The sequence below is a fragment of the Miniopterus schreibersii genome (genome assembly GCF_964146895.1).
Source record: "Miniopterus schreibersii genome assembly, chromosome: 10".
Taxonomy (NCBI): Eukaryota; Metazoa; Chordata; class Mammalia; order Chiroptera; family Miniopteridae; genus Miniopterus; species Miniopterus schreibersii.
In genome coordinates, this window is record NC_138110.1 from 59723245 (window position 1) to 59736267 (window position 13023).

At 38.5% G+C, this 13023-nt stretch overlaps 1 protein-coding gene across 4 annotated transcripts in view; it reads left to right on the forward strand.

Annotated features, from left to right (window-relative positions):
* TRPC4AP (transient receptor potential cation channel subfamily C member 4 associated protein) overlaps positions 1-13023 on the forward strand; it is a 59625-nt gene that overhangs the window by 24106 nt on the left and 22496 nt on the right. For all 4 annotated transcript variants that reach the window (XM_081148918.1, XM_081148919.1, XM_081148916.1 and 1 more), the window contains exons 6-8: positions 754-882; positions 4787-4994; positions 12574-12759. In XM_081148918.1, the coding sequence (XP_081005044.1) occupies positions 754-882; positions 4787-4994; positions 12574-12759 (523 nt within the window). The remainder of the gene's footprint in view (positions 1-753; positions 883-4786; positions 4995-12573; positions 12760-13023) is intronic.

Sequence of the window (13023 nt, forward strand, 5' to 3'; positions counted from 1 at the left end):
AGGAATAAGTGAAGTTAATTTTAATAAGTTTAAAATTAAAATGAATATAAAGGCATTTACATTCTTGGGGGGGCGGGGTGGGTAGTCCTTACCTTTCAAAATCTAGTGTTTTTTACACCCAGCACATTTACGTGCAGACTAGCCACATTTCAAGTGCTTAATAACCACGTGAAGCTAGCGGCACAAATAGGCACAAACAGAGCTATAAGAAAAAAATGAACTAATTGTTCAGGAAATGCACAGTTATCCTTGCAGCTTAGGCCGCTAAGAAATTGTTCTTATATATATTTTAAAAAACATTGGCTTTTAGAGTTGAAAGTACCAGTACTTCAGGGACTGGGCAGAAAATAAGAAATGTTTGAAGTTGCCTGTTTTTGGAGCGGCGACTTGTGCAAATTGTGATAAACCTAGAGTAAGCATGTCCTGCCTGAAAGACATTTAAATTCAAAAATTTTAAAGTACTGCTTGTCAAATAAAACTTGTCCTACTGTATGCTAGCTTAGAGATTCTGATTTAGATACCAAGCAGATACTAGGTCACGAACCTATGAGGATCCTCGTGGAAAAATCCCTCCCTGGAAAAATGCATTTGCACACAGTGTTTTGTATATAGTTTTAAGGATATAAGACCTAAGCCAAGAATTTCAGATGTAATGTGGGATTGTGTTTCCATTGTCTGAAAGGGATATCTTGCTCTTTATATATTTTTTTGTACTTAAAACTTATTTTGTTCTTTCTCTCCTCCCTGTGATAGACGGAAGGAGTTACAAAGCGTTTGGCAGAAAAGAATGACTTTGTGATCTTCCTGTTTACACTGATGACGAGTAAGAAGACATTCTTACAAACAGCAACCCTCATTGAAGATATTTTGGGTGTTAAAAAGGTGAGCTATGTCCTCCAGCAGGTGGGTAACCAGGGGGAGGGTGTCTCAGATGATTGGATTCTGAAACCTGAATCAATGTACAGAGCTCTTTTAAAAGAAAAATTCTTCCATACTCCTAGTGTTAAATTATTTTTTTTATGTTACTTAAATACATTCAAGTAAAAACTAGGTTATACTTTTTATACTAATGGGTCTTGTATGACTGTACAACCTAAACAGATATACAGATTGAAATCAAAGTAATTATAAAACTCAAAAGTTCATGAATTTAATGTGATGGCTAATGTTACTTTGCCAAAGTCAAATTGCCCCATTCTCACTAATTATTGCAATGCAAGGTCTTTTTAGCATCCCTACTGCTATATGCTGTGTGACTTCATTCTCTTACCACTTTTCTATGTTTGAGCTGCTGTGAAACCTTCACTCATTAGGATATTTCCCTTGATGATGTTTGCCTCTCACTTTCACTGATTAAGTTTACCCTTTTTTCCCCCCCATTAGTTGTCAACAGTTAACGTTAATTGACACCAACACAGGAGACCCAAGTAATGAGCACTGGAGTCCAGCCACTTGGTCATAAGATATACATTAAAATGATCCAGAATATGCTTTTAAAAAAAACACTATGATTGAAATGAAAACTCTTTTAAGTTAAAAAACTTATCATTGAGATATGACAGACCGCAAAAACATACCTATAGACCTCTATTCAAGAATCACTGTATTAGGTTTTTAGTGTTATGCTTGTTAGGACCTGAAGCTTACTTTCCCAGTCTTTGTCCCATACTTCCGTGTTGGTTGCAGGTTGGCAGATTTCTTTCTCTTACTACTAGTAGGGGATGCAGGAACAGCCTCTTAGAGTTGGCATCTCTGGCAAAAGCGCTCCCACATGCATTGTGTTGTGCCAGCTTTCATTTCTGTGTTTATGCTGCACTTTCCTCAGGTCCTGTTTGTTCTCTCCCAGGCAGAAGATGCATAAGTGGCCCATTGTCTGTAGGAACACTTTGGAAATGTGTACAGGTCCCAGACAGACCCTTTGTGCCCTTTGATAAAAAGGCTTTGTTATTTTTCCATTAACTGTGCTCCAGCCAGTGTGCGGGAAGGGGCTTCCAGGGTGGGAACTAGTCTTCCTGGCAGTATCAGCGTAGGAGTCTAGAATTGCTTTTTCTGTGTTGCCAAAAGATGTTGATGAGTTCTGCTAGGTGTTATGGGTATCTTGATGCAGTTTGCAAGGGAAACAGACATCATAAAGAAGGAACCCAAGCCACAAATTGGGAAAAGGTATTTTCAACCCATCCAACTGACAAAAGATTGGTAGTCAGAATTTATCAAGAATTCTTACAAATTGGTGAGAAAATGACAAATAGAAAAATGTTCAGTAGAAAAATGGTCAGTGATATGAACAAGCATTTCACAGAAGAGAAACCAGTGGTTCATAAATGTAAGAGAAAATGCTTAACCTCATTGATAATCAGGGAAATGCAAATCAAGACCACAGTAAGACAGAGAGCAAATTTGGTTAGAATGTGTATCACTGGCAACACTTCTATACTGATGATACTTTTTATATCTGCATAATATCTTTACCTTTCTTCTGTTTTCTGCTTGAACATGCACCTACCCTGTAACCTAGTACCTAGGTTATGCACTGCCCTGAGGGCCATGACATCAGTATTGTGGCCTGAGTCACTGATAACCTATGCCCAGGCACGCTCGTGGGAAAGCTCATTCCCAGAGCAGTGATTCTTAGAAAGGAAAACACTAAATTGAAGCCAAGAGGCTGTGAAATCACTTCACTGGGTCTGCCAGCTAAATAGAAAAGATCAAAGTGTATCATCTAAGGTTATTGTTTGAAAGTGTTTGTTTCATATTTATACATGTATCTATCTCTACATTCACATATGTATGTTTACTGGATTGTTGAAAATTTATTTCTTGTTCTTGAGCATTGTCAGAATGGTTTTTAAGGCACTGCCCCAGAAAAACTGCACATGTGCATCAAGAAGCACAGAACAAAAAACTGAGACCTATGGTCTGTCAACTGGAGAATGGGTAAATGTGCTCTGTTCACATAGTAGAACACAGGCATACCTCCGAGACACTGCGGGTTCAGCTCCAGACCACTGCAGTAAAGCGAGTATCACAGTAAAGTGAGTTGTAATCTTTTTGCTGGTGGAGGTTTTGCCTTCTATTTGTTAAAAATGCAACATCTGCCTGGCTGGGTGTGGCTCAGCAGTTGAGCATTGACCTAGGATCCAGGCGATAGGGGTTCGATTTCCAGTCAGGGCACATGCCCAGGTTGCGGGCTGCAGCCTGTCAATGACTCTCTCATCATTGATGTTTCTGTCTCTCTCCCTCTCCTTTCCTCTCTCTGAAATCAATAAAGATATATTTAAAAAAAAAAAAAAATGCAACATCTGTGAAGTGCAGTAAAGCAAAGCGCAATAAAAGGAGATGTGCTTGTATTAGAAAGTGGTGGAAAGAAATGAACTGTTGCTAAAGGCAACAGCACAGCTGAATCATAGAAAGTAATGCTAGAAGTCAGTTGCATAAGACTGTATATTATATCATTTTTATAAAGCTCAAAAATAAGCAAACTTAAATCATGATAAAACTGTTTTTAAAGGCAAAGTGGTAATAAAATTCATGATAGAGGTGGTTACCTCTGGCAGAGAGGCACAGAGATGTGATAGACACACAGCTATTCACTTTCTTATTCTTTGTACCATATGTTGTAGGCATCAAATAAAAATTAGAATACATTCGGCCCTTGCATGACACAGGTTTGGTCTGTGTCAGCCCATTTATACGCAGATTTTTAATTAAAAAATTTTTTTTCTTAAAATCTGAAAATGTTCTGTATTACATGAACTTTTCTCCTTTTGAAAAATCTTTATATTCCTCAGAGAATACCTGCTACTCTTCCTCCCACTAGTTTACTTCTGCTGGACTGGGTATTTCTCTGTCACAGAAAACACTATAACCAGGTAACAAAAAGCACCTTATAAAACTCAGTATTCATTCCTGATGAAAGCTAGGAATAGGAGGAAAATTCCTTAACTTGATACAGGGTATCTGTTAAAACTTACAGCAAACATTAAACTTAATGTTCAGCTTTGGAAATATTTCTGTTAAAGTCAAGAAAAGGGCAAGAATGCCTGTCACTTTCTCTAGATAACTGGTTACTTGTTCATATACAGAAGGAGACATCTATAGGAATGTTCATCACAACACTGTTCAGTAGTGAAAAATTGTAGTTCACCTAAACATATAGAAAGAATAAATTGTGGAGTAAAACAATGAAAGACACAGAAACTAGAGCTGCTTGTATCAGTGCAGTTAACTCTGTGTTGACTGAGAAGTAAGGTGGTGCATGACACCATTCACACTGCGTGCAGAACAGTACCGAATGTTTTTACGGAAACATAAGTACAGAAACGTGGGAATAATTACACAAAGTTCAAAATAATGGTTACCTCTGGGGAGAGGGGAATGCAACTGGGTGGGGAAACAGGGCCTTCAGCTGTATTTGAAATACACTATTTCTTAAAAAGAAAACACCTGTAGCAAGGATGGCAGTTTGTGATTCATAAAACTTGAGTGGTAGATATTTCTTTTTCTTTCTTTTTTTTAATAGGCAAAATGAGCCACATGAGCAAAGGTAGAAAACAAGAACAGTGGTGCTCAAAGGGTTTAATCCTCAGACCTACGAGGTAGGTTAGTCCCATTTGACAAATGAGCAAAAGAGACTCAGATAGGTTCTAGAACTTAGGTTGCACAGCTGTAAATTGCAGGGCTGGGATTTAAGCCTACGTGGTTGCATTCTTAGGGGAATGCAAAAGAGGAGCACATCTAATCTCGAATGAACTGAGCACAGGGATTATATTATTTGTGTTTTCTGTAGGAAATGATCCGACTAGATGAAGTCCCCAATCTGAGTTCCTTAGTATCCAATTTCGATCAGCAGCAGCTTGCTAATTTCTGCCGGATCCTGGCTGTCACCATCTCAGAGATGGATACAGGGAATGATGACAAGCACACACTTCTTGCCAAAAATGCTCAGCAGAAGAAGAGCTTGAGCTTGGGGCCTTCTGCAGCTGAGATCAACCAAGGTAAAGTCTCTAAACTCTCAGAATTTTAAGATTGTAGCTCTAAGGCACCTTCCTAACTCATCTAGCTCTTTCAGTATCTCTAGAGATTAATCCATGTAAGGGTTCCTGGGGTCTACTTAGAGTATGCAAAATTTGTGTGTATTTGTTCATTATTTGGGGGGCCAAGTCTGTAGCCTTCATCAGATTTTCGGATGGATCAGAACCTCAAAAAAGTTAAGAATCATTGTTTATCAGAGTCACAAATACCTGTACCTTTTGATCCACTAAGCCTCTCTGGATCTTTATCCTATAGATTATACACACATAGATTATACACACATACACCCACACAGACACACACGTATGTGTGATGTTATTAATTGCAGCATTGTAATAACAAAAAGAGTAGAAATAATCTAAATGTTTATCAACAACGGACTGCTTAATTTAAAGAATATTTACATAATGAAAAATTGTATAGTTTTTAAGAAAAAAGAATGAAGAAAATCTCCATACACTGATATAGAAAAATCTCCAAGGTATATTAATGGTAAAAAGGAAAATGCAGGGTTTTATGTATAATATGATATCTTTTGTATTAAGGCAGGGAGGAGGGACTAATACCATATGTATTTGTTTGCTCATACACAGTATGCATACTGAAAGCATACACAAGAAACCTAAAGTGGCCACCTGTTAAGCTTGGGTGTATTATTTTATATATGTTGGGTTTTAGAACCATGTGAGTATATTAGTTATTAAATTTTTTAAAAGTACTATTCTAACTCATCTACCTCACCTATTGCTTTTTTGTAGCAAAATAACTCTGTTCTATTATGCTGACCTATGCAGATTTGAGGGAAATTGGGCATATATCTGTTTGGTCATAAGAGTATAGATGATTCATATTTGAACTAAAACATTTGTGTCTTAAAAGCTAGTTCTAGAAATACAATTGATTTAAAAAAACATCTCGTGTACCATAGGGTTAACCAAATAACCAAGTGGAATAATAAAAATTTATCATTAAAAGCAGCAGTAGGAAACTATGGCCATTCTACAGCAGCCCTCTGATGCTCTGAAAACAGTACTGTTTCTCAAAGCATCAGAGTGGATGTATGCCTTCCACTCAAAGCATCCAGTGACTGGATGTGTGCCTTCCCAGGCCTATCTGCAGAATTGCTAAGTGCTACCCAGCAGCTTTCCTTCTAAATACTGAATATGAGGAGTCTTCATTAATGTTCTGATTTTAGTTATGAACACCAGATGGTCATAACTGCACTTGTAGGTTATTAAGGAATTTAATTTTATGCATTTTTAGTCATGTAGAAACAGAAGTGTTAATTCTTTGGACCCCACGTTAGTGGTTCTCCCTTTGGCTTGTTTTTCTCTCCTGAGTCCATAGCCTTCTTTGGCCTTGTGTAGGCTTTTCTTTCTCCCTCCTCTTATGACTTTTGAGGAGTACTCAGGTTAGTAAATCATAAAATATACATTCTTAAGATCATGTGCATTTTATTATAACTAAATTATACCTCACAGCTGATTTAAATGTACACATACATATGCACTGACAAAAGCTCACATTTCTTAATCTCCTGCTATGTGGCGGACATTGAGCTGGAAGAACATTTGCCTAGAAGTGATTTTATGTAATCCTCCAAGCAGCCCTAGATAATAGAGATTAGTATCTCCATTGCACAGCTTAGGAAACGGAGGGTCATAAAGGTACCGTATTGGATACCTGTGCTGATGCACTAAGTCACTGTCAACTTTTAGTTTCCCATTTAAGGAATCTATTTTGTTCTGTTAGTATTGATTACCTTCACGTACTGCTTCTGAGCTGACTTAAGTAAAACCAGCATTACCCATTATCCTTGGGGAATAAGGCTTTCTAGTCAGTTGGGTTTTTAATTAACTGAGTTTTAACCCCAAGTCAGTTTTCTTTGATTTGGGGGATTAAAAAAGAAAGTCTTCATGAAATGTCTAGGCTCACTTTCATACCTGTGTGGCTAACACATGATACAATCTCCATGTGATGTCTGCTTGTATCTTTTGGAATAAAGCTTTATTAAATGTTGTATTTTAGCACATGATGTTGTACAGGGTCTAGGCCCTCCCAGCTCTCTGACCGTAGTTCCCATCTCTCCACTCCCCCATCCCACACACATTTTTCTCCAGTCAGATGCACTGGGAGGGCCAAGGTGCACATAATTAAATCATGAGTAGATGAGAAAGATCTTAGTCCTTAGTGTTGTCATTCTTTAATTGAATTCCAATAATGAATACTTTTAAATAGAGGTATGTGTAGTAGTCAGCTCTGACTGCCATAACAAGGAACCATAGATTGGGTGACTTAAATAAAAGAAATTAATTTTCTCACAGTTCTGGAGGCTAGAGATCCAAGATCAAGGTGCCATCAGTGTTGGTTTCTGGTGAGGCCTCTCTTCCTGGCTTGTAGCCAGCCACCTTCTCAGTGTGTCCTCATGGCCTCTCCTCTGTGCGTGCACAGAAAGAGAGAGCTCTGGCCCGGCTGGGTGTGGCTCAGCGGTTGAGCGTCGACCTAGGATCCAGGCGATCGGGGTTGGATTCCCGGTCAGGGTACATGCCCAGGTTGTGGGCTGCAGCCGATCAATGACTCTCTCATCATTGGTGTTTCTATCCCTCTCTCCCCCTCTACTTTCCTCTCGCTGAAATCAATAAAGATATATTAAAAAAAAAAAAGGGGAGAGCTCTGGTGTCTCCTCCTTTTGTATAAGGACACTGGTCCTATTGGATTAGCGCCCCACTCAAATGACCTTATTTAATTATCTCCCTAAAGACCCTGTCTCCAAGTACAGTCATATTGTAGATCAGGGCTTTCAACATATGAATTTGGAAAGGGAACAGAGGGAGACACACAATTCAGTCCTTAGTGGTTTAGAAAACTGAAGCATGCGGTATGCTGCCAAAACGTATGAGGATTTTTTGGTTTTTGTTGTCGGTGTTTTTTGGTGTCTTTTTTTTTTTAATTTCTTCAGTATACTGTAACTCTGCGCTAGTTTTCTTGCCCAGTGAATAATGCTTTATCTGATCTTCCTGGAGCTCAGATAATTAAAATGTTAGAGCCCTTTGGGGGATTCTCAGAACTACTAGTTGTCCCTTCTCTCGATTCAGATGGGAACAAATGCTCTATCTGCGGGGGGGACCATTCGAGATTTTAGAGATATAGTTGAAGCCACAGGGCCAGATAATTACCAGTTTATAGGTGACACTGAGCTGAGAGAGGCTGATTTTTATGCAATACATAAGCTAGGATGGAATTCAGAATCACCTTGGAGAGCTGAACAGCAGAGCCTACCCTGTGAGAGGAAAATTTACAGTAGTATTTGGGAAATACTGGTGTTTTAACAAACAAGAAGAGAGAGGAAGTCTGCTTTTGCAGAAGTTCTCGGAAGTAGTGGGTGTTTTAGTTGTCAGCCAGTTTAACATGAACTAACGTGTGTTAGAGCTACTGATAAGGCTGTGAGAATTACAAAGACTGTACAGTGCTGGATGCCAGTCTCCTGAGACAGTACATAAGTTGCTGAGTAAAATTGGGCCAGTGATTTTTTGGGGGGAGGGAAGGGGAGTGCATCACTTTCTTCAGCTTTTCAAGAGATGAGTGACTCATTAAAAGCTGAGGAATCTGTGGTGGGAGTCAGAGTCTCAGAACCCTGAACACTGGGCAGGTCACACCTGAAGGGCTATGCTGTGTTCAGTGTGCACGGTGTAAAGACTAGGTCTTAGGAACTGTCTTGTGAGGAATAACTAAAGAAACTGGGGAAAAGAGGCGTGAGAGTAAAAATCTAGGTTTGTGAAGATTTTCATGTAGAATCCAATTTCATTTATTTATTTTTGGGAAGAAGTAATATATATCTAAGGTTTAAAAAAATTCATAAGGTACAAAAGGAACAGCAGGTATACAGTAGAAAGTTTATTCCCCTCCCCATGGTAACCTGTTCTCATTTTTCATGTGCCCCTCAGAAATATTGCCCAATCATGGGGTGGAGGAGGGGAAGAAAGAGGTTGACTCCTCCCGGTTTGTACAGATGGTAAGGTAAAATAGGCATCATTCTGCCCCTGGCTTTACCTTACAAAGCATTCCATTCCAGTACATTTGGAATGATCTGATTCCTTTTTACAGCTATATAGTATTCTTTTATAGTTGCATACCATAATTTATCTAGTCCCCTATTGATGGAAATTTAGTTTGTTTCAGGTCTTTGCTCCTACAAATAACATTGTGTATAGATTATGAGGCACAAGATATTTGCCTTTTGAACTTTGATAGCTATTGACAAATTATACTTCCAAGGAAATAACTGGTTCATCTTCCCACTCTGTATACCCTTCCCAGCACAAGGTTTTTTTAACACATTGTTTGCGGGTAGTTTTTATCGCGCGCTCTACTTCCAGTCAACGTAAAACGTATAATAAATACGTTTCCCGCATACAATGTGTTAACTTCTTGGTATTTGTCAAACTGATAAGTAAAAATTGTTATTTCAAAAAAAACAAAATAGCTGTCTCAGTGTACTTTTTATTGAGATTAAAGTGACATAAAATTAACCATTTAAAGTGAACCATTTAAAGTGAACAATTCAGCGGCATTTAGTACATTTACAACTTTTGCATGTAATGTCCATTTACGTTTGGCCATTTAGTTCCCCAAGCAGCTTCATCACTCAAAAAAGAAACCCCATACACATTAAGCAATTATTCCTCAACTCCCAACCACTTGCTTTCTGTCTGTGGATTTACCTATTCTGGATATTTGATATCAGTGGAGTCATACATCATACAATATGTGACCTTTTTATTATGTATCATGCTTTCACTTAGCATGATGTCTTTCACTGTAGCATATCACCGTTTCATTCCTTTTTATGGCTGAATAATATTTGTTGTATGTATATAGCACAATTTGTTTATCCATTTGTTGGATGGGCATTTGGTTGTTTCCACCTTTTGGCTGTTGTGAATAGTGCTGCTGTGAATATATGTGTACCTGTGTTTGTTTCTTTTGGGTAGATACTTAGTGGAATTGCTGGATCATGTGATAATTCTGTGTTTAACTTTTCAAGGAAAAGTTAATTTGTAGGGGTTTTTTGTTATTGTTAATGCTCACTTGAGAATATTTTTTTCATTCCATTGATTTTTAGCAAGAGTAGGTGAAAGGGAGGAGGGAGGATAAGAGAGAGAAAGAGAGAGAAACACTGATGGGAGAGAGACACATCGATTGGTCACCCCCCTTAACCCCCTGCACATACCCAACCTGGGCCAGGGATCGAACCTGCAACCTAGGTATGTACCCTTGACCAGGAATCAAACCTGTGACCCTTCTGCAAGCCAACCCTCTAACCACTGAGCCACACCAGCCAGGGCATATTTGTAGTTTTAATTCACTTCTTTTTTGAATGAGGTCAAGTATTATTTTATAGTCATTCAGTAATGTATAAAGGATGGATAGAGGGCTAAGATTATTGCCTAGCTCTGTGCTGGGACTGAATTTATATGACTTTATATAATCCTCCTAACTAATTACTTTTATTTTTTTTTAGAATTTTCTTTAATGTAGTATTCTTTTGAATTTTACTTTAAACTTTTTCATTATGGGGAACTTCCCACATATAAAAGTAGAGACATAGCCCAGCCGGGCATGGCTCAGCGGTTGAGCATTGACCTAGGATCCAGGAGATCGAGGTTCGATTCCCGGTCAGGGTACATGCCCGGGTTGCGGGCTCAAGGCAGCTCATCAATGACTCTCTCATCATTGATGTTTCTATCTCTCTCCCTCCCTCCCCTTCCTCTCTCTGAAATCAATAAAGATATATTTAAAAAAAAAAAAAAAAAAAGCCCGTCTGGGCATGGCTCAGCGGTTGAGCGTTGACCTAGGATCCAGGCGATCAGGGTTCAATTCCCAGTCAGGACACATGCCCAGGTTGCAGGCTCGATCCCCAGTCGGGGGTGTACAGGGGGCAGCCGATCAATGACTCTCTCATCATTGATGTTTCTATCTCTCTCTCTCTCCCTCTCCTTTCCTCTCTCTGAAATCAATAAAGATATACTTTTAAAAAAATAAATTAAAAAATAAAAAAATAAAAATAAATAAAAGTAGAGACATATATATGACACATGAATAGTATAACAATCCTTATTTACCCATCACCTAGCTTTAGCAGTTGTCACCTGGTAGCCTCCCTTTCTCTCTATCCCATTCACTCCTCCCTTCATCACTTTGGGTTTATTGAAGCAAATCCCAGACATTATAAAATTTCGCCTGTATGTATTTCAGTGTTTCTACAAGATAATGACTCTCTTTAAACGTAACTCCAATACCATATTATACCCTCCCAAATGAATAGTAACATCTTGATTTTTTTTTAAATAAAAATATAAATAGTAATATCTTGACATGAAATATCTAGGTATTTATTAATTTTGAATTAGATGACACATTTGCATGGTTCAAAAAAATCTACAGATTCAAAAAAGTGTTTCCCTCCCACTCTATTCCCATTGGCCTAATTCTCTTTCAGCAGTGGCTGTTTTCTACCCTCCTTGGAAGATTTACTGCACACACAAGCACATATGTACAGGTGTTAGCCTTATTTTAAAGGTTGATGTCAAGATTTGAACCCAGATCTCCTTGATTTGAAAGTTAATTATGTTCTCTTATGCTGATCAGAATTTCCAGCTTATTCATTATTCTGAGTAAAATGGGATTGGCAGAAATATGAGTTGATAATTATTCGATTATAGGAGTTGTGCAATTACTCAGTTTCTAAATTTACCAAAAATAAAAAAAAGGCTTGTTTTTTTTCTTTCTGCCAGTGCTTGTTTGTTACAGAAAAATCAAATTATAGATAAGTAGTTTTAAAAGAAGCATTTGTATTATCTTGTACTCAGAAGCGGTCACAGTAAATACCTTAGTACATATCTTTTCATTCTTTATGTGTATATTATGTATATAATTTAAAGAAGCAAAGTTTTAAATTTTTTAAGAAAACGGGCCTAAGCCAATAATGTTTAGGTAGCATTTAAGCATCTTTTTGTAAGTAAATCTAAACAGCTTTTGGAGTCACTATAGAGAGGTATGTGTCGTTGTTCTTAGTGCCTGTGTCGTAGTCCGTGTATGGATATGCCATATTTAATCAGTGTGCTGTTAATGAACATGTAGTTATTTCCACCTTTTTGTTGTTATATAAGCCACACGAGTGAACATCTATATACAGCTATCTTTGTATATATAACTGGTTATTTCCTTATGGTAAATTTCCAGAAATGGACCTCATGGCTCAGAGACACACAGATTTAAGGCATAAATTATTCTAATTTATATTCCCACCAGTAGGAATAAGAGAGCCTTTTTCCCTGCACCTGCTAAAATCGATGTGTTTCTATAGCTTTATTACTATTTTACCTTTGTTTGGCCTTTCATTTTAAAGGGAAGCTGTGGCTGACTAGCTTCTGTCAGGTTAGAAATCATTCCTGTCATGCAGGTGAGGAGCAGGTTGTTCGTTGAGGGCTTTAGAGCTGGTCTCTGTTTTGAAAATTCCTTCTTTTGTCCTTTCCTTGGCAGCGGCCCTGCTCAGCATCCCTGGCTTTGTTGAGCGGCTTTGCAAGCTGGCAACTCGAAAGGTGTCAGAATCAACGGGCACGGCCAGCTTCCTTCAGGAGTTGGAGGAGTGGTACACATGGCTGGACAACGCCTTGGTGCTAGATGCCCTGATGCGAGTGGCTAATGAGGAATCGGAGCACAGTCAAGGTACTTGTGGTGGGTCTCCTGAGAGGTGGGGCGCCTTCCTGTAGATTCCTGGAGTCATTCTTGACCTCTTTTCTGGGAAGGATAAGTTTAAATTTGCTCAAAGTGGAATTTTTCCTCAGGGAATCCTAGATCATGATTGTTAAGATTCTTTTGATAGCTAGTGACAGAAACCTCTTTGAACTCCCTCTATGGGGACAGTCTGATTGGAGGGAGTCATGTTTGTTGCACAATCAGAGAGACTGTCTGGAGCCATTAGCCAGAGCA